The sequence below is a fragment of the Talpa europaea genome (genome assembly GCF_964194135.1).
Source record: "Talpa europaea genome assembly, chromosome: 13".
In the NCBI taxonomy this organism is placed as follows: Eukaryota; Metazoa; Chordata; class Mammalia; order Eulipotyphla; family Talpidae; genus Talpa; species Talpa europaea.
The window spans coordinates 19,265,182-19,292,132 of NC_140080.1; the positions used below are offsets into that span (position 1 = coordinate 19,265,182).

The following is a 26,951-nucleotide window of genomic DNA, read 5'->3' on the forward strand; positions in this document are numbered from 1 at the left end:
CCAGCTCCATCCATGTTGCTGCAAATTGCATGTGTTTATCTTTTTTGAATGCTGAGTAATATTCCATGGTATATATGTACCACATCTTCTTGATCCAGTCATCTATTTTTGGGCATTTGGGTTGTTTCCAAAGCTTAGCTATTGTAAACAGTGCTGCTATAAACATAGGGGTGCAGGTGTTCTTTGGAATTGATGTTTCTGTGTTCTTTGGGTAAATACCTAGGAGTGGAATTGCTGGATCATATGGAAGCTCTATGTTTAGTAGGTCCAGAAATCTCCACACAGCTCTCCATAGTGGTTGGACCAGTTTGCACTCCCACCAACAGTGCAGAAGAGTTCCTTTTTCTCCACACCCTCGCCAGCATTTGTTGTTGCTAGTTTTTTTAATATGTGCCATTCTCACTGGTGTAAGATGGTATCTCATGGTAGTTTTGATTTGCATTTCCCTGATGGCAAGTGATGTTGAACACAAGTTTTTAATCCAGCTTTGAGTTCGTTTTTGTGTATGGTATGAGATATAGAGTGATCTGGTTTCATTTCTGTAAGCATGTACCTGTCCAGTTTTCCCAACGCCATTTGTTGAAGAGACTGCCCTTCCTCCATTGTATGTTCTTGGCTCTTTTGTCACAATTAGATGTCCATATACACTTAGACTGATTTGGAAACAGCTCATGCAAGTCAACAACAGCAATGAAAACAAACTGATTGAAAAGTGAACACGGGATCTGAATAGACATTTCTGCAAAGAAGAAGTACAGATTGATGGTCAATGGGCACATGAAAAGATGTTCATCATCTCTTATACAGGGAAATGCAAATCAAAATAAGGAGCTATTATACCTTACTCATGTGATAATGGCTATTCATTCCACAAGACAAAACACAGCAAGTGATGGAGTGGGTATGGAGAGAAGGCAACCTTGTACACTATTAGAGGGAATGTAAATATCTATGTCATATGGAAAGCAGAAGGGAGATACCATCAATAAATTAAAAATAGAAATTCCATATTATCTAGTAATCCCACTTCTGGATACTGAACCAAAGAATATGAAAATGCTAACCCTAAAAGATATATTTACCCCTGTTCACTGCAGTATTATTTATAATAGCAAAGATTTTGAAAATATTTCCATCCACAGAAGGCTGGATCAAGAAGAGGTGATATATATACAGTGGAATACTACTCAGCTATGAACAAAGATGACATACTACCGTTTGCAACAAGGATGAACCTAGAGGGTATTGTGCTTAGTGAAATAAGGTAGGTTGAGAAAGACAAACACCTTATGGGTGGTGCTTAAAGAAATAAAACAAATGAATGATATAAATAAAATAATTTTTTTGACTCTAAGACCAAATTACTGGTTACCAGAAGGGTAGCAGTTAGGTAAATCAGGAGAAAAGGATTACTTGTATGGTGAATGAGGGAACTGGAATTTTTGTGGTGAACTTACTGCATTATATACAGATGTTGGCTGTGCACCTGAAACCTATATAATGTTACAACCCAATGTTACCTCAATAAAATATTTTAAACAGATCCAGTTGATCCCCAGCGTTGATGCGTGTTTTTCTGCTTTGTCTCCCGATGTTCCATGTTTCTGGGGATAGCTCATCCTGACACCCTACATCATCTTTTTGTTCACCAAGACCATGGAGTAGAGTCTGCAAATCAATAGTTCATTGCGGCGTACAGATTTAGGAAAAGGAAATTGGATTGGAAGAAAGTCTGTTAACTGACAAGCTGGAATTCAGTCTGGATTGTCTCAGAATCCATCAGTATAAGAGAAAAAATCATGTTGAGTAATTTGCAAGTATGAGTGTACATGCTTTTTCTCTGAAAAACTTTGTGTGGATTAGAGAGAAAAGGATATCTTTGTACCAAGCAATTTTCTTAAGAACCCATTTCTAAAGTTGTATAAATTATAGATTTTCTGGCAATATATGCACATATATTTTAAAAATACAAATTGATTTTATTTTTAAACTCTACTGTGATTTCAGAACTTCTGGCGTTCTAAGTAGGAACATCTCCCTTGAACATGGTGGTAACATCCCAACCCTTTCTTGGATCCAAAAAGATAGAAAAATGTAGATGGATTTGAGAATGGAAGGAGAGAAAACACTGACAGTTAAATCAGTGGGTTGAGATATGAGGTGGCAAATGATTTCCCCCCATTTTTGTAATTATACCATTTGTGTGGCTTTAAGATTTATTTTATTTATTTATGCATGTAAGAGCTGGGGTGTAGGCCAGTGGTGTGTGTGGGGCGGGGGGTGAGAGGAATCACCAGAGACAGAATGGGGAGCAGAACAGGTTGGATCTACTGAAATACACTGCTGAGGGAAGCAGCAGGCAAGACAGGAGAGGTCTGCTGCACCATGTGAGTAGCTCCCTGGCCGGGGATCAAACTCGTGCTGCAGTGCCTACTGATCACTTCATAGTGCTGGGACTTAACCCCTTGTGCCACCAGGGAGGCCCCATTTGTGTAGCTTTAAAAAAAATCTCAAAATAAGAAGGGAAGCCTTTGGAGTGTTTACTTTTTTAAAAGAAAGGTATTTTTTTAAGATTTATTTATTTATGCATATAAGAACTGGGGTACAGGCCAGAGGTGTTGGGGGGGGACGCTGGTGAGAGGATTCACCAGAGACAGAGCAGGAAGCAAAACAGGCAGATCTACTGAAATACACTGCTGAGGGGAGCAGTGGGCAAGACAGGCGAGGTCTGCTGTGCCATGTGGGTAGCTCCCTGGCCGGGGATCGAATTCGTGCTGCAGTGGCTGCGGATAGCTTCATAGGTTGCATCTTAACCCCTTGCACCACCAGGGAGGCCCCAAAAGAAAGGCATTTTTTAAACTCTGCTCTTCTATCCATCACTTCCCAGTAAAATATTCTTTGTTTGCCCCTTAACTAGAGAAACATGAATTATTTCAGGTTTTCCAGTTTGAAGTAGCTAAGAAAGGTTTTATAATCAGAAAGACAAGTTATGGGAAATGGAATCTTCTTTTGTTATCTGAGAGTTGGCTCCGTGCAGAGACGTGCCCAGCAAGGCAGTGCCAGGAGATCAATATTTCTGTTCTTGAAGTCTGTAGGTGCCACTGCCACAGCCGATAGTGATGATGGTAAGTGATGGGGAAATGGACTGGGAGACAATGTTGCTTTCTTGACAGCTTGAAAGAATTGCCACTGGCAGCCCCAAGGCAAGGGCCAAGGGAGGAGATTCTGGCGCCTGCGTAGGTCACTCTGGCACGTTGGGGAAAGCTGTTAGAAAGAAGCAAGGGGCAGTGCAGTGACTGTGGTTTAAATCTGGCCTTGGAATTTGAGCCTCTTTTTTTCTCGAGGGGTGAACTGGAGGTGGTGCTACAGATTCTGAACTCTCCGCTACTGTTAGTGAGCTGGCATCTGTCTAGTACATGTGTTACTCTGCGGAGAGCCGGTAATCACTGCTCCAGGCACAGCATCCACCGAGGTGCCCACAGTAAACGTTTGAATCTGGTTTTCCTAAGATTTCCAGACTCACTCCCCATCCCCTTCTGCAAGCCATAGGGTGTGGTAAGCGCTAAGTGAGGGCTGTGTCCTGCCTTACATTGCTCAGTTTCCTGACCCCCAGCTCCTGCTTCAGCAATGACAAGCAGGCCTAAATGAGGTGAATCAAAGGTCTGTGGGGGCTCTTTGGGGAGCCCCTGGGGACCCTGGAGGAGCTACTTCTTGGGTTTCTGGAAACCCAGGCTAGGGACATTCCCAGTGAGGACATGTGCTTGAAGGCGGCACTCACGCCAGTTACCTTCCTCATTTTGCTTGTTGAAATAGAGTTTTGGTTTTAAAACAGCTAACCATTTTTTTGTCTTCTTTTCTGCTTCTGTCTTATGCAGGAGTTTATTAAGTATTTGACGTGAATCAAAATGTGCAAAGGAGAATAATGGAAGCTCCTGAATACCTCGATTTGGATGAAATTGACTTCAGTGATGACATATCTGTGAGTATCACCTGCAGTCGATGCTTTGGGAAGCTGTGACTTTCCCTGCAGGGGCTACCTTCTCTCTGGTAGTCTGTATCCTAAATCCTTGCAAACAAACTGAGAGCAGAGATCCCGTGAGGCAGATCAAAGGAATCTTAGGGTTTCCCGGACCCAGAAACAAATGTCCCTGAGTTATATGTGAGCTGAGCATCTTGTCAACAGCCTGTTTCATTGTTGTCAAAGTTATTCAGTGAACCAACTTCCAAAGGGCCTGTACACAATTAAGCACCCTCACAGTTACTTCTGCATGCAGTTAACTGTTGGATGTTAATTTCCTTTGATACAACTGGCTGTGCCACAGCCAGCGTTCTCTTGAGTTCACAAGGACACAGACTGAACGATGACCAGGTTATCACTGCTGAGCAGTGAGAGGAAGCATTCCAGGCACTGCAGGTTTGAAAGCATAGGTCAGAGCTTGGAGGGAACACCGAAGAATAGTCATATCTTGATAAGGACTGACCCAGCTGCCCCCGGAAGTTATGCTTAATCCTGTCACTGAGGAGCATCTGTATTTCCCACCACCGCCCCCACACACTGTCTGCCTGCAGGTGGTTAACTGAGCTGCTCTGAATGGACCTTCTCCATGCACCTGGCTCAGAGCCATTTGTGACTGAACCCAGGCCATGCATCAAGTGTCACCACAGAGGCCAACCAGCGAAGGTTAGACCTCTCATGCTCCCCAGCCACACCCAGGCTAACTCTCAGAGTCTGTGATGAGAAGCTTACTGCTTCTGCTCTTTTCCTAAAAATTCATAAACTTTTCTTCCCAGGACCTCCAAGATCCCAGTTTCCGACCTGGCTTTTTTTTTTTTCCATAGATCTCTCAGAGCCTAGAGCTTTGAGTCACCCCTAGAAACTGTCTCAGAAAGATATGCTGATGAACCTGCCTCCAGCAAGGGTGCTTTGCTCCACTTCACTCCTTTGAAGTAAAATTTGCATACAGTATGCAAGACTTGGATTACTGGGATGAATTTGATGAATCGCTTATTCTGTATAAGTTTGGATGAATCCTTGTACCCAGAAAATGTGAATTCAGCCTTTTCCTATTTCCACTTCCAGATAATTTGTATTAATCCATGCTAAGAAGAATGGGAAATGAGTATTTTCCTTCCTGTCTCTCTTTTTAAATTGTTTTAAAAGGTTAGAGCATGATTCTTTTATACACCTGCCACTCAAGGTATATGGAGCTGGGGAGGGAGGGGAAGCAAAGATCTGTTAGAGGGCAGGAGGAAGGGTACCCCATGACTTGTCTGCTCTAAATGGGTTCTGCTGTCCTCCGCATCAAGACAAAACATACTATAGTGCATAAGACCTTTAATGGACAGGAGCTTTAATATAATAGTGTGCAATAAAGAGAAGCGAATAGAAAGAATAGATAAAATAGTTTCCATATGAAACACCCAAAGTTACCCATCCCCTTGCGGGTAAATGCCCAGCCACACAGGGTAGGGCCAAAGCAGAGCCACTGAGGCCTGAAAGCATAATAAAGTCCGAGGCACCATCTGGTGGGGACCCATAGGCACGGGGCAAGAAGGGGCCAGGCATGTCTGGGACGAAAGAAGCAAAATCAGATCAAGATAAAGGCGGCCATGGTCAACCTCCCCTGGGTCTCTCACCCATGTCTGTTTCGAGTTTCCTCTTCCATGCTCTCCAAGTCCCTGGTGCAAGTCCAAGGTCAAGAAACAAGGGCAGCTTCTTCACATGTCCTTCTGCTCCATGTGCCTCCTCCAGGTCTCCTGGCTCCCTTTCATCCCTTCTCCCTGACTTCTCTGGCTTCTCTCTGCCCAGATCTACCCTCCCTTAGGGGAGCAGGGAACCTGGAAATTCCTCTTTCCCTAGGGATTACCCTGGTACAGAGCAAATAATATTACAGGGAGGTATGTGTAGGGTGTGTGGGGAAGTGTGTCTAGGATGGAAGGTGTTTTAGAAAGAAAAACGTTTTATGGTTTTAAGTTCGTAAACAGTTTCCTGAGTTTTGATGGTAAAGTTGCATTTTTTTTTAAACATTTATTTATTTATTTATACAAGCACTGGTACAGTCAGAAGCGCGGGAAGGTGAGAGAATTCACCAGAGCCAGAGCGGGGAGCAGAACAGGCAGACTGACAGAATACACTGCTGAGGGGAGCAGCGGGCGGCAGGAGAGGTCTGTCGCACCATGTGGGACTCTGGCCAGCAGCTGGGGATCGAACCAGTGCTGCAGAGGCTGCGGACAGCTTCACAGTGCAGTGCTCAACCGCTGCACCACCAGGGGAGGCCTGGTCAAGTTGCATTTTCAGGGTGTAGACTGTGAAGGACAGCTTGGGCTCCTACTTATTCTAATGTTTGCTCACTGGTGCCCACTCACTTCATCTGTTTGAGATGACTTACTAACTTTTAATGTCGTTTTGAGGATTGAGTGAAATAATATATGTGAATCACTTAGCTTGGCACAGAGTAAGTTGCTCTTAAAAATGGTAGCCGTTGTTATTATTTCAATGAATAATGCAATAATATTTATATGACCGATGGTGAAGAAAAAACTCAAGGGAAAAGGCCAGGCATCATGTCAAGACTTTTTTTTTTTAAGTACAATAGTGCAGTTGTATTTACAGAAGAATCATCTGGCGGCAGCCCATAATTTTGATGAATTAGGAGTCTCCACTTGAAAGATAATAAAATATCTTATGCAATAACTGAAATGGTTTAGCAAATTGGGATGCAAGATTTTGCAATAGTGAAGCTTCTATAACTTGACCATTCTGAAACATCAAGATATCCATCTGTAATTGTGAAACTATACTGTAACCTTACGCCCTGGAACTCTATTTCAATTATTTGGAGTTTTAACCTTCATTTAAACTTAAATCAGGGCTCCCTGGTGACACAAGGGGTTAAGACAGAATCTATGAAGCTATCTGCAGTCACTGCAGCACAAGTTCAATTCCCGGTCAGGGAGCTACCCACATGGCACAGCAGACCTCTCCTGTCTTGCCCGCTGCTCCCCTCAGCAGTGTGTTTCAGTCAATCCACCTATTCTGTTACCCACTCTGTCTCTGGTGAATCCTCTCACCCCCCCCATACACACCTCTGGCCTACACCCCAGTTCTTGTATGCATAAATAAATAAACCTTTAAAAATAAATGAATAAACTTAAATCAGAAGGGAAAAAGTAAAATTGCATAAAATTGTTGAAACCATAATAACGGTTACCATTTATTGAGCACTTTATATGAAATTGGCATTATCCAGTTTATTCCTTGAGATAATCCTATTAAGAAGGCACTATTAACATCTTCACTTTAAAGTTGAGGAAACTGAGGTACAGAGCAATGACCTCACTTGCCCACGGTGTCCACTTGTGCAGGGTCACCCAGCTGGATGGGAACACATTGTCTCCAAAAAATCCACCTGTTAGCTGCAATATGTGACTGCCTTCCAAGATGAATACATTCTGTGGGAGGGGTCCTCAGCAGGGCCAGCTGCACCCTTCCGATGAACATCTGTCAATACCTGGAGACACTTTTATTGTCCTAACTGGGAAGGTGCTTCTGGCATCTAGTGCGGCGAGACGAGGGATGCTTCTAATTATCCTACAATACACAGGAAATCCCCCCACACATTGAATTAACTGGCTGAAAATTTTGGTAGTGCTGTGGATGAGCAGTCTGGTCTATTTTAACCCACTTGAAACTAAAGAAGCTGTCCTTTGACTAGCAACCTCTATAATATGGTAAATTATTTTGTAATAGTTCAATCTGATCTAAGTTCAGAACTTTAAACGTGCCAGAAACTGTATTGTTCTTACATAATGACTTCATGGGGAAAGCATGGAGATAACCTCTTAAATATTAAAATGACTGTTCTCAACTTATTTAAGTAAACTAGGAGTAATAAATGTTACAGCTGCTTTAAGGGCTAAGTGGAGACTGTGCAGATGCTAACCCTGGAAGGAAGATGTGTTCAATTTGCTAATTCACTGCAAGAAGAAGAAATGTAGTCTCCCATAAACATGCCTATAGCTTTAGGTTTCTGTAAACATCCAGCTCCGACAGCCCTTAAGCCTCTCTCCTGGGTAAGTGTTGGGGGAGGAGCAGGGAGAAAATGCACATTACATTTGAAAAAGATGTTTACAGAAATGATGCCTGAGTTTCAGACTCCTCTTCCTACTCTCTGGTCAGAGCCCTAACTTGGTAGTCTAGCTTTTCTGTTTCGTGATTGTCCCTGCTGGTCATGTGCCTACTTCTTGTTTTAATTAAAACACAAGCTGTATATTGGTACCAAAACACAACTTTGTCTTTTTTGCCTTTACCCTCTGAGACAAAACACAGAAGGCAATTCAATTATTTTGAAGTTTCCCAGACTCCAAAATAATGCTCATCCTTTGCAAAATGCAGACTTGAAACTTTACATTCTTGTCACCCTGCCATCCAGAAGGGCAGCAGATTGTGTAATCGCTGCAGATCTGCGAGGGAGAGATGACAGCACAGGACACAGAGGTGCAGGCTAGGGCTCATACGTCCCCGAATTTGGGCTGACAGATCTCTCTATTCCTGTAGATGCCAGATTCCCCAGCTCAGAAAAGAAAAATGGCCTGGAATACTATTTTACCAAAGAGTAAAATAAATAAGCCAGGGTATGCTTATTTTACGAAAGGCCAATTTGCTCGTCTCAAAAATAGCATTATACACAGGACTGCATGCAGTGGAGGCTGAACTACCAGTGTACTGAGCAGAGATCGTCTCTTGTAGCCATGCCCTTCCTGGAACCCAAACACCAATTCTCTGTTGAAGCCTCACCTCCAGTCTATGAAGCAGTTCTTGCTTTAATCCTCTTTGGCAGATGGAAAAATGGAGAGCGGGGTTGTATGGCTGTCACAAGGTTACAGATAAATGAATGGCTGGGTCAGAATTTGCATGCAGAACTGTTTGACCAGTTTATTCTTCCCCTTCTGAGCAACTTGGCTGAGTAAAGAAATCTGGTCCAGTCGCTCTTCCCAGTTGATAGGCACCGAAGCAATGCCAAATAGCTTTTTAGAATAAAAGACATTCCCTATGTATGTATGCAACACAAACACATATAACGTATATGCATGTGTACACTACATATGTGTGTACATATGCATGCACATATGCATGCATGTGCATGCATGCATGTACACACACCTATACATACAACACATACACACAAATTATGTATGGTACACATGCAACATACATGCATATAACATGTGCATAACACATGTGCATGCACATAACATTAGCATGTATACACAGAGATAACATATAGGCACATATATACATAAAATAAAACAACTAGAGGGAACTTAGGCAAACCCTTTAAATTTACTGTAGTCAGTCAGCTTTCCCATATCTAAGATAAGGTGGTAATAATCCTCTTTACCTAGCACCCTGATTTTATGGAGAAAATATGAAAAATCATATGTGCATATATATGTAATCACATACCCACATGGTTGTGTACACACATGGGTATACATACAGAGATGCACATATGCACGTGTACACACACAAGCAGAGGTCAGTGAAACGATCTGTCCTGTACACAGGAATTGTTGCTGTATCATTCTGACTGCATTTTGGTGAACCTTGACAATTATTGGCAATTACACCACCTGTTTTTTCTGACATTTCAATGCGATCAAGATAAATCAGTGTGTTTCCATTTTACTGTCCCCTATGACCCAAGTTCTTGCAACCAGAGCAATGCCACAGAATTCCGTGGATTCATTTTCCTAAGGTGCTTGTCTCGCTGGCAGAAAATAGATTCTTGCGGCGAACGGTCTCACTTTCAATGAATGTTCGCATTTTCCATCCCTCTGATGGGGCATCACTGTCATTGAAACACAAAGCACCCCTCTGCTTTGTGTCACCACTTCTCTCATTTCACGGACACATCACAGATTTCATTACATGCTGACCCAGGGCCCTGTCATAGCAGGGAGGCCCTTGAGCAAGGCCACGGAGAACATGTCTTGTGGACACAGCTGTGTGTTGAGGCGGGGAAAGCATGCAGCTTTTGCCCCGACTGCAGGTTTGAAAATGCTTAGAAAGATATTTAAGGTACAAAGAGCCTGGATTTCCCCTGCCTCTCTAGCAAGGAACCTTCCAGAGTGAGATCCTTTCTGCTTTCTCTTGCACCGCCTTTCACGTGGCTTCTCCACAGTCCCAGTCTTTCCACCCTGCCCTTGTCAGCAGTCACCTGCTCCTATATTGACTTTTCTTAGTGTTTCACAGTGTGCTCTAGCTTCATCAGCTGCTCAAAAACCTCCCATGATGTTCTGATATCCCCCGTCATATATGTTATCTTGTTTTCTTAACACCTGCCAGGACAGGAATCAGGACTAATCATCCAGATAGGATAAGTTATATGTTCACATCCCATACTGGTGTTCAAGTCCAGGGCTAGAACCCAGCTCTCTGGACTTCAAATCTTGGACTGGACACCTCTTCCTGAGATGGTAGAGTCAATTATGGAGAGAGTGATTTCCAAGAATGAACAATTGCTCGTTCTTTTATTTGTTCTTTGCTTATTCTGCAGATAGCCCTGGAAGTTCTCGCCTGATAGGCCATTTATTAGATTGCCTATGCAGGTTACTTACACGAACTATTAACCTTTTGTGCATAAGGAGATTTTATGCAATCTATTCAATAAGCATTTATTAAACGCTTACAGTGTGTGCCAGGCATGGTTCCACTCTTGCAGTGAATAACATGGACTTAGTATCTGCTCCCACAGAGTTTATACCCTATAATAACAATCAAGCTTGGGTTAACTTCATGGTAGGTCATATTCAAGTACATATCAAACACCACTCTTGACGGTCAGCCTTTATATTTTTGTTGGTGATTGCTTATTGGCTCACAATTAAAATTAGACCATCATTGGAGATGAACAAGGTTTATGACCAGCCATTTGCCCTACTGCAAGACATTTCTCTTGTAATTTTTTTTTACTTTTATATGGTATTTTTTCTTGGATGTGCATTAAATTCTAGATTATAAGAGAAAGTTACGAAAGTCCTTACAATGTTGGATAAGTAAATTTTGGGGGTGGGGGCGTTGGGGTCTTACAGTAACTTTTATTTATGTATATATACATATGTATATTTTATATCATTGTTCATTTTTGTGCAATGGCTGAGTTCTCCACTCAGGTGTATTCCCAGTAAAATTCCCACTACCAGTTCATCCGTGCACCATCACCAGAGACTTTCTGCAAGGGTGGGGGAGGCAGAGGGATATGACACTTTGCAATTTTTACCTCCATAGTTATCATTTCTTTGGCTTCATTTTTTAATGCTCGTTTTTGATGTTCTTCAATGTAAATAATATTAATAATAGCCTTTATTGAACACATTTGTATCAGACACTATCCCCTGTGCTGCACATTATTAACTCATCATTGTTGCAGCCACACTGCTGTAGATGCCAGGATCACCTGTTTTACAGATGAAGCATGGAGGTTAAGGAGCTAAGATTAATTAGCTACAAAGTGGTACAGCCAGGATGTGACATGGAGCGTTCTAGCTCGAGAATCTGTGTGTAACCACTGCGTTTAAACGACTTCTGGGCCTCCCCTGGTGGCGCAGCAGTTGAGTGCTGGGCTGAGAAGCTGCCCACAGCCTCTGTAGCGCGGGTTCGATCCTTGGCCGCTGGCAAGTGTCCCATATGGCATGCAGACTTCTCCTGCCATGCCCACTGCTCCCCTCAGCAGTGTATTTCGTCAGTCTGCCTGTTCTGTTCCCCGCTCTGTCTCTGGTGAATTCTCTCACCCTCCCGTGCTTCTGACTGTACCCAGTAATTGTATAAATAAATAAAACTTTAAAAAAAGAAAAAAAAAAAGCACAACTTTGCTAGGCTTTCCTGGTGACACATGGGTTTAAGTCTCAGCACTGTGACGCTATCTGCAGCCACTGCAGCACAAGTTCGATCCCAGCCAGGGAGCTACCCACATGGCACAGCAGACCTCTCCTGTCTTGCCCGCTGCTCCCCTCTGCGGTTTATTTCAGTCAATCTGCCTGTTCTGCTCCCCACTCTGTCTCTGGTGAATCTGCTCACGCCCCACACCTCTGGCCTATACCCCAGCTCTTGTATGCATAAATAAATAAATCCTTTTTAAAAAATGACTTCTCCTGGTCCCCTTGAAAACCTCTGGCTGTCCCTGGGCACTGAGTCCTTACCTTTGTCACTTCTCCTAGTAGAAAGGACTCACTCAACACTGTGATCTCACCCCCTTCTCTTTACCAGTGGCCCTTCCCCTTTTGCCTGAGCACACATTAGCTAGAGAGAAGTCCCTGGTGTACTTTTAATGTGGTCCAAAGAGTAACTGAGCTTCCCCCAACAACAATGCAATGTCTTAGCATCAAAGAATTTATTATTAATTAAAAAGGAAACCTTTTGAGAGGTTAAAAAAAAGTGAACAAGAGCCGACATCTAATGCATTTGAAAACAGGGCTATTTATAATTTTCTTTACTGGAATCTAAATGGTGGAAAGAAATGTATTATTTAAGGCAGGCTGGGGTGGATATTTGCCAGTGCAGGTCACCAGGATGTGTCCTGTGTAGAGCTGGTGTTTGAAACGGTGGGAGACTTGGAAGACTTGGAATGTGGGAAGAGAGGAATATTCCAGGGAACTCTGCAGAGTTATGTCCACGTGGTAGGGTGACTAAGAGGCTCCTATGGACAAAACTAAAAAAGGGAGAAAATGGTGGTGCTAAAAAAGGAGGAGGAGATGTAAAGAATTGAAATAATTTTAAGAGAGTGGGGCCTCCCTGGTGGTGCAGGGGGTTAAGCACAGGACTGTGAAGCTATCTGCAGCCTCTGCAGCATGAGTTCGATTCCTGGCCATCCATGGAGCTACCCATATGGCGCAGCAGACCTCTCCTGACTTGCCCGCTGCTCCCCTCAGCAGTGTATTTCAGTCAGTCTGCCTGTTCTGCTCCCCACTCTGTCTCTGGTGACTCCTCTCACCCCCCCACCTCTGGCCTGTACCCCAGATCTTGTATGCATAAATAAATAAATCTTTAAAGAAGAGAGTGGTCAGTAGAGGGAACTAGATCATTCCAAAGAGAAGGGCGGGAAATACTCACTGAATTTTCTCAGAAAGATTCACTGGTGGCCTTAGTGAGTGTGTTCCCTGTGGGGCTGGGGCAGGAGCTCTGTTTTTGTGGCTGGAGGAGTAAATACAGAAGTGAGGAAGCCGGGACAAAAAAAAAAAAAAAAAAAAAAAGGCAATTCTTTAAAAAACATGAGGCAGGAAGTTCACGGTCAGCTGGGGAGGTGCCCTGTCTTGAGGTTGGGGCACAGGGGATGCCTGTTTATTTTTCTAAGGTAGAAAGAAGGGGCAGCCTTGAGAGTGTGGCCAAGGAGGAAGAGGGGCTAATGTCACAGCAGGAGTTGGGAGGAGATGGTAGAGGGGGTGGGAGCACAGGCAGGGGGAGCAAAAGGGGGCAGTGAGGTGCACTGTTAGTGCCGCACCCTCAGAAAAGGGGCAGCGGAGGTCAGTCTGGGGCATTAAGTTAGGACTCTCCTTCCTGAAAGGGAAAGACAGGGCATTCCCAAGGAGGTCAAATTTTTGAAAAATACATTTCTGAGACTCTCACTCCAGTTGTGTATCTTTTCTTTCCACTACCAGCTTTCCTTGTACACACTGTTGTCATTTTATTGTGTGTCTGTTGAGATGCCAGCTCAACTTTTGGAAAGCTGTGTGAGAAATCGTGAATTTCAGGATCGTTGTTTGGATGACTGGCTTAATTGTTTCTCTTGGAAACTTAATGGGACCTCAGTGTTTAAAAAATCTCTCGCTTGAAAAGGTGCTTGGGATTTTAGTTCTTTCGTTTTCTGTGGCTCATTACCGTTTGAGTAATGTCTGTTTGTTCACCCAATTGGCTCCGGTTTTCAGGAGCGAGGGCCAAAGCTTTTCAGTTCTGAACACTATCTAGAGTGGCCAGAGATCCCCACAGTCCATTGTGGAAACCCTGCGCTGTTGTTAAACCCCATGCATGTTCAGACTATTTTGCATGGCAGAGTGACAGGTCCACTGGCTTGGGCTGGGCTCTGTGCAACTGTCTTGTGTCCTGTCAACTCTGTCATTTGTGAATTCAGTGTGAGCCCTTGGCCACAGGCTGCTGGATGAGGAGTGGCCAGAGAGAAGCCAAATGGTGTGCCAGGAAGGGCTGAGTAGCCCTTCTTTTCTTTCCAGCTCCAGCTCAGCCCCCTCTTCCTTCCACACTAGTCCTCGCATCTTGAACTGCTGAGCTTATAATCAAGAGAGGATTGATGAGGAGGGAAGGGCCATGGGACACGCGTGGGACACAGGTCAGAGAAAAAGAAAATGCTTGACATCATTCTGAAGCTTGCAGATTGGCTTCACCTACATTATATGATTATCGCTGTTTCTAGATAAGAAAACTGTGCCCCAGAGATAAGAAGTGATTGATTTGTCCAGGATCATGGAGCTAATACATGTCAGGACAGGGACTTGAATCTAGATTTTCTTTATGCAAAAGACGAAGGCATAAGCCAGCACTCATATTGTTAATATATTAGAAGCATTTGTTCCTTTAAGTATACCGTGATTACGTTGCTAGACTTGTAATTATGGCTTTTTCTAGGAAGATTAGTGCTCTATAAATATTAACTCTCATTATTATTGTTATTACTACTTCTAAAGTTATAGGCTGCGTAGTTCAATAAGTACCTGTCTCTTAAGTAAATAAAATATTTTCCACACCCTCTGGAAGCAGAGAAAACAATTACATAAACATACAGATGAAATGTCATAGTGTGGATTCTGCTTTCTCAAAGTACAGAAAGCTGTGCTCTGAAACTTGAGCATATATTACAGTCACCGGGGCAGCTTGTCAGTACGCAGATCCCTGAGCCCTGAACTTCAAGCATGTGAATGTGTAACAAGTTCCTGAAGAACTTTGATGTCACTGGCCTGACACCACCCTTCAGAAGCTGGAATTACTTCTATATGGGAGGGCCAGAGAAGATAAGGTAGACATGAGACTCAGACAAAGCTAGAAGAATTAAGAGGAATTTGCCTATCAGGATAGCATTCCAGATAGACAGAATAGAGTGCTTAAACATATGGGTAGGTAAAAGAGTACATAGGGGGCCTCCTGGTGGCACCGGGATTAAAGTCTCAGTGCTACAAAGCTACTGCCAGCCACTGAGGCATGAGTTTGATCCCCGAGTACCGAGCTACCCACATGGCACAGCAGACCTCTCCTGTCTTGCCAGCTGCTCCCCTCAGCAGTGCATGTCAATCAGTCTTCCTGTTCTGCTCCCCACTCTGTCTCTGGCGAATCCTCTCACCTCCCATACCTCTAGCCTATACCTCAGTTCTTGTATGCATAAATAAAATAAATCTTTAAAAAAAAAAAAGAATACAAAGGGCAACCACAAGAAATTTGCTATTGCCACATTCCAAGAAGTAGTGGATGGTGGTGAGAGTGAGTCTGAGCTCATGAAGGACTTCATATGCCATATTAAGTCACGTGGTATTTGCCCTCTGGTCTTTGCAGAGCCATTGAAAGACTTGAAACAAAGAAGCACCTTAGTCAAACTGGCATTTTAGAAAGCTAATTAATGCTAACATAACTAACTACCCCACTACCTACCTTAATATGAACGAACTCCTTTGAAAGTCTATAATCTGATGCCCAGGGATTGGTCAGATGTGTATCCATCTTGTTAGTTCAGTCAAGATGTATGGTCCACAAGTTACTGGGCTATGTAATTCCAGAGATGCTATCCTTTCCCTTAGGTACATTTTGGAGCCAACACCAACACATAGGAACAGTAGAGCACAAGGCCAAGCTGTATTTTACCATGTGCAGAAAAGAGAGAGGTCAATAAGGGTTTGGCAGAGAAGGTAGAACACAAGCTGACCTTGAAGAACAGTGGCATTGGTTTAGCCCAAGGAGGATCCTGGAGTAAAGGCAGAAGGGGAACTAAACTTTAAACGCGTAGGGAATGGAAGATGTGGGTAAACCTTTCGGCAGGTACTGTTCTGGAAACAGGAAGGCGGAGTAGAAAATCTTGGATCAAAAAGACTAAGTCTATAAGGAATAACTCCTGGAAAATGGTTAGAAAGAGAATAAGTTAGGACAACATAGAGATAGGAAATAGCATGCTTCTCAACCAACTGCAAGCCCCTCCTCCGAGTTCATCACCCAAGAAATAGGAATTGAGGGGATAGGGTACAAAGATTTGGGTTGGGGGTAAGAAATGGGGAAGATGCATTGGGCTTTGATTCTGGCACCAAAATGACAGTATTTGCCACCCCCAGGAGCTGGTCATTGTCCTGCGAATGAGGTGGGTTGGTGATCTGACAGTTCTTATAAAAGGCCATCTGTCCTGTGAGCTGGGATGAGAGCCTGGGAAGCTTTCCTTTTCAGCTCCCAGATGGTAACTCATTCACTCCTGCAAGAGGGGCTTTCTGGGTCATTTGCTTAGTCCCAAATTTGCAAATGTGAGAACATTTTGCACATTACTTCTGTGAATTGTGTTTCCTCTGCACCCCATTCACATCACATCCTCTTTACAGTATTCCCTTAAGTTTTATCTTCTATCCAAAGAGCACTGCTTATACTTATTGAAACAAACCCAGACATTGTTTTTTTTTCTCATGTCTTTATAAAGAACAATGCATTTGACCACAGCGCAGATGAGAATCACTGCCTGTATTCTTATGATAATCCAAAACTTCCATTTTTGGCCAACACATCATCCTTTTTTATTGTACCTTTTATTTCCACTACCAGGAGCAGCACTGACTTTTTCTTCAGGGCCTTTATTCCCAAGGAATTAAAATTAATCCCTTACAAAAGTGCTTTCCAATTTGATCTTGGGTAGAGAAGCAAAGTTGGTTGAGGCTGTGGACAGGGCTAGCCGAGCCCGTGACTCAGCCCCACACCATCCGGGCAGTCTGTGCTGTTCAAATGTAAACCTTATCAAAATAAAGCTTCCTGCTCACTGGGGACCTTTGAGGTCATGTAGAAAGAGATGGTGATTTGCACGCCTGGCTTTGGCGTGGGATGTGGCCTTTAGGATGCATGTGCCTGGAAACACATAACAGCTCCCAGTTTAATCAAATATTTATCACTAAGCCCCATAAGCAACCATACTGAATTTATCATTAACTCTGTTTAAACACAATCAATCTTAAATTTCCTCTTTCTAAAATTTTGCCTTGGAAGAAAACCAAAAAGGAGAGAGGGTAAGACTTTGCCAAGGGGTGCTTCATGGGGCACATGGCAGGCGAAACAAAAGGCCCAATTTTAATTGAATTAGAGACTGTGTAATTATTTAACCTGTACCAGCTGGTCTCAAGAAGCTACCAGATTCCTTAGAGAGCTTGTACTTGGCCAGAAACATAAGGTGCTTTATTAGTAACAAGAAAAATGCTTTCTGTACCTGTTACCCCTGACTCCTACTAAAGAATATAATGCAGAAGGAAAAAAAAAATCCTTGAAGTTAATCTTTGGCATAAGAGGCAGTCTCCCCCACCCCACTGAGTATGTCAGGAGATTTGCTCAAGCACCTGTACTCTGAGGGACAGCCAACATAAACAGGATGTTATTGCATCAGACAGGTAAGAGTAATTTCTCTAATTAGTCATTTGAGATTTCATTTCTCACTTGGAAGGACTGGAAATTTAATTTGTTTGTGACGTGCAATTGGCAAACTGACAGTAGCTACAACTGCCCCTCTCTCTGTCTTGCTGTCCTGATCCTGTGTGGAAAGCGCTGTGGGATGGGGGTGCTTTCAATGCAGACATTTTGCTTCATCTATCAACATCAAGCTAAATAAAGCACCTTCTTATTGACAAATGTGTCCTAATTGCCCTGTCCTCGCCTGTAATGCTAGAATAATCCTAATGAGTTTCTCAGGATCATTCTTCTTTCAGATCAAATTCTTTTTTCCTCAAGCCCCCCAATTTTGAAACCGGGAAGCATTTCGTAATACATACTCACTGACGTCAAAATATTGTTCTTAAAGATACAGAGCAAGGTGTTTTTTGGGAGCTGCATTTTATGAATTAAAGTATGATTGAAGATAGTTCCTGACCTGGCCTTTGGTTAAAGAAAGAGTTCATCCTTTTTTTTTTTTGGTTTAAAAGACGATGCTCTAGAGAAAGATTGATTGGCATCCAATGGAGTCCCCATAAATCACAGCTATTGATTTTACATTTGTTTTAGCGCTTCTGCTTTTATGCCCCCTATGTCATAATTTGTTATCCTGATAGCCAGCCCCTCAGTTGGTGCTGGGAATGCGCCTGCAAGGTGGTTTCCTTCAGTTCTAGCTAATCTATACATGAGACAGATGAGCTTTCAAACACGGGACCTTGCTTCTCTCACTTGTGTTACCTTGCCCTGGTATTTATCATGACAATTACAGACACCACACAGTACAATCAGTGGTAACCTTAGGACACAGGCATCATCCTACCAGCCTCGACCCAGCTCCTGCTGCCCTGGGTTCTGAGGGCAACTGAATGCTCCTCCCTTGGCTTTTCATATATAGATTCACTCTTGGAATTCAGAATGCAGGGCTTCCCTGGTGGCTCAAGGGGTTAAGACACAACCTATGAAGCTGTCCACAGCCACTGCAGCCCAAGTTCGATCCCCAACTGGGGAGCTACCCACATGGAGTGGCAGACCTCTCCTCACTTGCCCACTGCTCTCTTCACCAGTGTATTTCGGTCAATCCACCTGTTCTGTTCCCCACTCTGTCTCTAGTGAATCCTCTCACCCCCCACACCTCTGGCCTGTACCCCAGTTCTTGTATGAATAATAAATCTTTTAAAAAAATTCAGAACGCAGACATTTGGGCCATCTTCTGATAATTCTCAAGCTCAGAAAATTCTTCTATCTCCCCCAAACTAGCAGAAGTGATGGGAGTAGAAAGTCTCCTGGTCACACCCACCCTGTTGGCCCAGTTTTTACTCTGCACCTGCCTCACACTCATGAGCCAAACTTGGGAGGCTCCCAGGGTCCCTTGCAGCCCTTCAGGGTTGTATTTGATTGACTTTCTGGATAGACATGTTGTGCTCAAGCGCCACTTCCTGTATTTTGATTTTCTAGCCAATGTGAATAAATGTATGCTCTTTTATTAAGCTGTTATTTTACACCCTTTCTCCTTTGGCTTCCCATTCAGTATTCAGTTACATCACTGAAGACCATCCCAGAACTGTGCCGAAGATGTGACACGCAAAATGAAGACAGATCAGGTAGGGTCCCTCCTCCCTTCCTATCCCCTCCCCTCCTGCTGAGAGTGGGGGGCTCCTGGAAGCAGCCCCCCTCACTTTGTGATTGCTCCTGTTTGCTGTTTTCTTTATCTCATATGACTTCTCCACTCACCCCACCCTAGTACGCTCTACAAACAGATGTCAGGTCACCCTCCAAAGGCTCACAGGACAGGGAGGCCCTAATGAGGACCGTGTACAAATAAAAGGATGATCATCACAGCAGCCCCAAACCGCAGTATACACAGCAATTTACTGAAAACCCGAGAAACCATTGGTGACAAAACATAATGATGCAGGCGCCAATGAAAAAATGTTGGATGCATTTGCTCCCCATATGGTGAGGACCAGCTTGGGGGATGGTGCTTTGCCAAAGCCTGAAACCCTATCGGGGATGCGACATGATAGAATCTGCAATAAGGCATACTGTAACAGTTAAGATGAAAGCAAAGCTTTGGAGTTTAATAGTGTAAACTAAACAGAGAATTATGGCATAGAGATGAAAACCAGCTGGTTGACCTTTTCTCCTGACACTCCATCCCCACTCTTGACAAAAAAAAGTACATTCAGGGTTGTTTTTCCCTCTGCAAATCAAATTAAACCTCTCTCCTTTTCTCTCTGTGATGGGCAAAATGAAAATTAAAAAAAATAAAAGGGTATTGATGGGAATGATTCCAGGGTATTAAACTATGAAATGATGTTTACTATTTTACTAAGTAATTACTCTAAGGTATCACCATTAACCTTGCCAAACCCCAAACCCCTCTGACAGTAACTGGAGTCTTGAGAACTATGGGTGATGGAAGGCTTAAGATAATCCTCCAATTATGTGTATCGCCTTTAAAAATAAATAGCTGTTCCTTACCTACGCAGCTACTAGAATGCTAGGCCTTTCTAACTCAGAGGACTCCTACAAAGCTAATTGACTTTTCTCCTGGACTGTTTGTTTTCTTTTGGCATTTTGCTTAGATGAGACAGGGAAAATAATTAATCTCTCTAGGTTTATTTATCTCTGTGGTTTTCGTGTGAGTGAAAGTCATGGTTTGATTTGGGGTCCGAAATATCATAGAAAAGAGTTTTAAGTTCCAATGCAACTTTTCGTTTACCTGCAATTTTTGATTATTTAGTTTTTGGTTTCACACACATTCAAGCTTCTAGTAGGTTGAACAGAGACTTTGCCCACAGGGCTTATCAGGACCTGTCCTCAAGGGGCGCCTCTGGCTCAAAGCTGAACCCCTGCTTTCATCAGTGATAGGGCCTCCTGCCTCAGGCTCACAAAGACCTGCTTTAGGTTCAAGTTCAGCCATTTATCAGCTCTTCAACTTGGAACTTATGACTAGTTCTCTGTCAAATAAAAAGGAAACTTGTCCTACCTATGATATCAGTCTGTTGTTGGGATCAAAATTAGTGATGTGTCTGAAGGCATTTTGTAAAGGCAAGATTTTCTTTTTTCTTTCACTGAGTGGTGGTGGAGGGGGCAGTGGTAACAATGAAGAAATAATAGTAAACACTTCAGACTAGAGGCTCTTGTTAGCACATTACTGATGTTAACTCAATGAATCTCAAAATCCCTGTGAGCAGAGTACTATTAGGAGGATTATATTATAGATGGGCAAACTGGGGGGCAAAGCAGAGAAGTTAAGTCACACAGCACGGCCTCTCTGGTGGTGCAAGGGGTTAAGCACAGCGCTGTGAAGCTATCTGCAGCTAGTGCAGCACAAGTTCGATCCCCAGCCAGGGAGCTACCCACAAGGTGCAGCAGACCTCTCCTGTCTCGCCCACTGCTCCCCTCAGCAGTGTATTTCAGTCAGTCTGCCTGTTCTGCTCCCCACTCTGTCTCTGGTGAATCCTCTCATCCTCCCAACCCACGCCTCTGGCCTGTACCCCAGTTCTTGTATGCATAAATAAATAAGTCTTAAAAAAAAAACAACAAAGTCGCACAGCAAAGTTGTGGAGCTAGGATTCAAAGCTCAGGAAGTAGGTATCTAAAATCTCTCCTCTTACCCATTATGTCTACTTCTCAGATAGCTGGACTCAGTGGCAATAACTTAGAATAGTATCCCTTTAAGCCACCATTTTCTTTCATTGACTAAGAGGCGAATTTCTTCTCTGCTAAATAGCTACTCTTGCTCACCAAGTTAAGTGAATTAACGGAAGCCTTTAAAAATAACTTTTTTCTGGGACTGGTTCCTTCCTTTTTCTCCAGATCTTTTGACTTCCACCCACTTTCACAATAATTGATGTTAGCATTTCTTCTGTGGCTAAGAAGACCAGTTTGAAATTCAGAAACTTCACCCAGATCAAATACCTGGGGCTCAAGGTGATCAGCAATAATTAGACGTGTATGACCATGCCCCCATTTGATGGCCCATTTGAAGACTGGCTCATAATGATCCTAGGGAAGGCAGCACATGGGAAAAGTCATATTTCCAGAGCATTGCTGTCCAGTTATCTGCGGGCTCTTTTGAAAGAAATCACAGCACAGTGGAGTTTTCACCACCATTTTCTGAAAGAATTGATGCATTCTCCAAAGTTCCACGGTTTGCAGATGTAGAATACCCCATATTTGCCAGTCTGTCTTGTGTCAGCCACCTGGAGTTCACTCCAGGAATGCTAAAAATTTCCATCTGTGTGGCTGATTTTCAAACAGGTGGCAACAAAAGACACACTGGTTTCTTTTGTATTTTACATCATTGTAAAATATGTATTTTACATCATTGTTTATTTCTGTACAATGTGTGCTCTCTCCTCTGAGGTATAGTCCCTGTAAAATTCCCACTACCAGTTCACCCATGCACTATCACCATAGTCCAAGACACTGGTTTCTGAGAAGAGGTTGTATCTTCTTTTGGAAGAAGATACCCCCTGGGGATATTTTTTCCCAAGACCACCTGCCACTTAGAATAGACTCTACCACATAGACCTTTCTCTTTACCTAAGCCTTGTCAAGCATTTAGTACCTTGTGTGGGTTGTCAAAAGTTAACATCTATCTTTGTACAAGTCTTTGACCAGATGTTCTTGGGACGATTTATGCATCTGTTCCTTCATGCAGCAACTATATGTTAAATGTTCTATATCCTAGGGCATAAGGACAGGACAAGGAGCAAGAGGTAGACATAGTCCCTTTTTTAGAGTGCTTACCTTCTGGGGACGACAGAAGTTACGCATGTGAATCTTGAATAAATAAAGCAGATCATTTCAGACAGTGTTAAGAGGTGACATGAGGCACTGCAATAGAGTAAATTGTGGGAGTTAGGGAGGAAAAGGAGTTTGGGGGCTCAGGCAGTGTTAGAAGGACCCAGCCAAGTGAAAACCAACAGTGTTGAAGGCAGAGGAAGTAGCAAGTACCAAGGGTGAAGTTCCTGGGCCAGGAATGAGCTGAACATGGGAGAAAGTGAAAGTAAACCAACATAGCCGCAGCGTGGTCATCATGGAGGGGGTGCGGTCAGGGAGGTGGGCTCTGTAGAGCCCTGTTGACCACAGTCTTCAGTGTCATGACTTATGCTAAGTGCAGTGAAGGGCATTGCCTGCAGGAGTGCAGTTTTTCTAGCATCCTATTGCCTGGAAAGAAGCCTTGATATGTAGAATCATAACTCTCATTAGAAAAAGGGAGTGTAGGGCCTCCCTGTTGGCGCAAGGGGTTAAGTCAGCACTGTGAGGCTGTCCGCAGTCACTGCAGCACGAGTTCGATCCCCGGCCAGGGAGCTGACCCTCAAGGTTGCCTGCTGATCTCCTCAGCAGTGTATTTCAGTACATCTGCCTGATCTGTTCCCCACTCTGTCTCTGGTGAATCCTCTCATCCCCCACACCTCTGGCCTGTACCCCAGTTCTTGTATGCATAAATAAATCTTTAATTTTTTTTTAAAAAAGGCAAACAAGATAAATAAACGTATGCAGTCCTCAGTCCCTGTGACCCTGAGGGCCATCTCCATTATCCTGACCATGGACTCCCAGTCTGCTCTTGACCACTTCAATGAGGGGACTCACGCGCTCATCGTCAGCGCATCCATAAAGGTTACTTTTTTTTAATTCAGCCAATAGCAGTGACCCTTGAATTTCCTCCTTCAATCCTGGTTCTTCCTTAGGAGCCATAGAGAAGGACTGTGCCCTGTGGGTGAGTGTCTGGAGATGGCAGTTACCCTTGGTATTGTCTCCTGGTTGAGCGCCCCTTCCCCCACATCAGTGTATCCTATTCACTCTTGCTCTCTCGTGAATGGTGATGTAATGGCACCCCTCTGGCTGGAGCCCTCAGAACGAGACCAGATCCACAGGTCCACTGTCAGGACTGACCACATTCCCTTCCTGTCCTCCCACTGGCCTCCCAAGCCAAAACTCGTACCTTCCCTTTCTCCCAGTTTTTCAAGTGTTCTGAGAAGAGCAGGGCTTTCCTAGGAGTCCTGTTGGTGGGCCCTTAGAAGCTCCTTTGTGATGCACAGCCCTAGGCTCACCCCACTTCTTCCCTGGCCCCTGGGCCAGCTCCACAGTGGACTCCAGGGAAGCAGAGCAGTGCTGGGTGTGAGACGGGTGCCTTACCACTGCCCCAGCTCTCCAGTGCCCATGTGTCCCCAACATAGGCCAAGGCATTGGTTCCCACTGAAATCTCTGTTTTCCCCTAGCAGGGGTAATATTTTAAACTGATTAAACTATATTATGGCTGGGTGTCAACTTTTTGAAAGAAAGGTGTTGAAAGACAGGAAGTATTGGAGGGACTGATACCACAAGAAGGCAGGAGGGAGGTGAAGCCCTGGGAACTGGAAGGCTGAGAACAAACTTGGCTTGGTTAGGAGCTTCCCATGTGCGCTTGAGACTTCGAGTTACTTCTGAGGTGCTCCTGTGCCAAGCTCAATGCGGGTCCTCTGTAGACTTGTTTGTCCTCAAAAGAATTCTGAGTGAGGACCATTTTACGTCCATTTTTCTCATGACAAAAGTGAGGCTAACAGAGGGTAAAAGAGTTGCCCAAAGTTGTGGAGCTGCCCCATGCCCTTGAAACAGGCCTGTTGACACCAGCAGCTTATGACGTGTCTGAAGTCGATCCAACTGAGGAGAAATTTTAGTCCAAGAGCCATGTGTGGCTGATAGCAAGATCAAGGGGTAGCGGCAAGGAAGTTGTGTGAAAAATTTGTGCCAATGAAAGCAAGTTACTTGTGATACATCTTCACATATTCCTCCTTCATCCCTGTTGCTCATGTAGAAAAGAAGACAAAACAAGACAGGGAGAGTTCATTCTGCTCTATGGTTTTCTCCCAATGAGGAGGAATATGTTATGTCAACATATGGTCTTCAAATCAAACATATTCAATTTCATTGACTTTGAGATTTTAAAAATTAATTGGACATTCAGATACACATTTGTTTCAATTCATGGTGCTTTAAGTGTCTTGTGATTCCTTCGACTGTGGATCTGCTAAGCTCGTTGGATAATTTTCTTAGGAAAAAAGGCAGATAAGTATGAACGCAGCTTTGCATCTGAGAATGTCTGTATAATGAGGTTTGGGAACTCAGACATGTAACAGCAAGAAATGATGCTTGGATGTGCTTGAGACTAGATGTGAAAGAATTTTTATATCTAAATAATAGAGAATATGGCTGGTAGAACAAGTAAGGAAAAACATACTTTTTAAATATGATATCTGGGAAAAGTCAGTTTGGACTTGTATTTAAAAGCCCTGCACATGTAATGTATTTTTAGTCTCTCTGCATGTGATTTTTGTGATTAACACTGCCTCTTAGAAATACATAGTTTTCTAAGATTTTCATGGATTTTAGCTAGCACCAAAAATAACAAATTGATATGAAATTTGTCCCCTCAACCTTGTTGTGACATAGTTGATGATGTAAAGCATATAAACCTTCTGTTTCCACTTTTATTAAGGTTTAATGCTAAAAGCACGGAAGGATAGTTGGTATAGCAGTTCTGATTGAAAGGCCTATTGAGGTTAGCTCCAGTCAGGGAGCTAACCCACATGATGCAGCAGACCTCACCTGTCTCTTCCTCTGCTCCCCTCAGCAGTGTACTTAGTTAATCTGCCTGTTCTACTCCCACTCTGTCTCTGGTGAATCCTCTCACCCCCCCACACCTCTGGCCCACACCCCAGTTTTTCTATGCCAAAAAAAGGGGGGCCTGCTGATTGATCCACTTCACATGTTGATGTATAAAATGGGCTCCAAAGAACAGAGAAACATCTCCTCGGATCTCCAAAACATGTACTCTTCCATCTGATGCAGCAAAAGACTAATATTTATGACCAGAACATCTTTAACTATCATAAAAATACACATACTGTAAAATATCTAGATGAGGAGGTTACAAAATAAAGCAATTCTTTAAAAAAAATTGTTAAAAGTGAGTTTGTCTTATTAAAAAAATGGGAAGTGAAAAGCACAATTACCCCACCACCAAAACACAAGTGCTGTATTTCTTTCTAGTGTTTTTTCCCTGAGGCCTATGTTTTGTGTGACCATAATCAGAACGGAAGAACGGTTTCTAGCCACTGCCTTTTTCTACAGCTGTACCGTATAGATGACCACCATTTGGAATGAACCACACAACTTAACTCATGAAAGCAGAACTGCCCTCTGTCTACAAAGAGAGGCTAGCTCTGCCTTTAACTCATTAACCCTTTGCTGCTGCTTCTAAGAGTACAAGTCAATGTTATGTAAGATGGGAGCAGAGGTGAGAAAATAGTTAAAAACTCGAATGTGTCAGAAATAACATGAGGCCTAGAACATAATGGAGCTTCAATACAATACATCTTTGCCCCTTCTCATTCCTGGAATGCTTCTTTATTTAGTCATAACTCTGATGGCTTCCTGATTTTCTAAAAGGTTAATAGCATGTGGATGGAATTGAGGAAGTCAGGAATGGGTCAGTTTTAGAGGGAGCGGAAACTTGGGGGGAGGGGCTCATAGACTCCCCACCCAGGTTTTGGTTTATTTTTATTGGATTCTAAGAAATATATCTTATTTGGATAACATATGGATAGTCAGAGAAATCTCTTCTTGATAGAAACGAGGTGAAGGAAATCTGCAGCATGGAAGGATGAAAAACTGGAAGTCATGAGATAGGCTCTTGGGGGGAGGGGGGTGGCGGGAGAACTGGAACACAGGGACAAGGAAAAACTGAGACAGACAGACTGCCTCGTACCTAGTGTGGCCTCACACGAATGTCCTCCTCAGATGTCTCCATCCTGTCATGCGGAGAAGTAGTTTCCAGGCCCATCACCCTAATCTGAGGCAGAAGTAGGAGTGTATATTAGGAAGTGGGTGTTGTTACTAGTTTCAGACCATCAGTGCCTGTCCCAGAGCCCCCCACTTCTCACTGAAAGCAAGTCTCTTTTCTTTAGTCTTCCAGTGTTTAATGAGCTGTCTTATCATTCAAAATTGACCTCTCTTTGTCATCATTTCCCTTGGCTCTGACTCTGCCCTCAAAAAAAAGTCATAAAAGAAACTCAAGTAATAGAATCAGAATCCTAGTATCTCGTAGTTGAAGATTCCTCAGAGTCCGGGGTCATCTACAAAAGTCCAGGTGCCTGGATGGCAGTGATGCTGGGGCCCTCGCTTCCCAGAGCGTGGTCTGGGAGTGGAAGCAGCACCCTCGGATCACAGGGGAGCTTGATAGAAAGGCTTGCCCCAGACTCCCTGACTAAATAGCAGATCTGGCCCCAGAACCTGC

The 26,951-nt window shown here is 43.5% G+C and overlaps 1 protein-coding gene across 1 annotated transcript in view; it reads left to right on the forward strand.

Annotated features, from left to right (window-relative positions):
• Positions 1-3,922: 3,922 nt before the first annotated feature.
• Positions 3,923-26,951, forward strand: part of SNCAIP (synuclein alpha interacting protein) — a gene marked incomplete at both ends in the record, with an annotated part of 74,490 nt that continues 51,461 nt past the window's right edge. Inside the window, 2 exons of the mRNA XM_084252551.1 lie at positions 3,923-3,979; positions 19,191-19,263. Coding sequence (XP_084108677.1) covers positions 3,923-3,979; positions 19,191-19,263 — 130 coding nt within the window. The remainder of the gene's footprint in view (positions 3,980-19,190; positions 19,264-26,951) is intronic.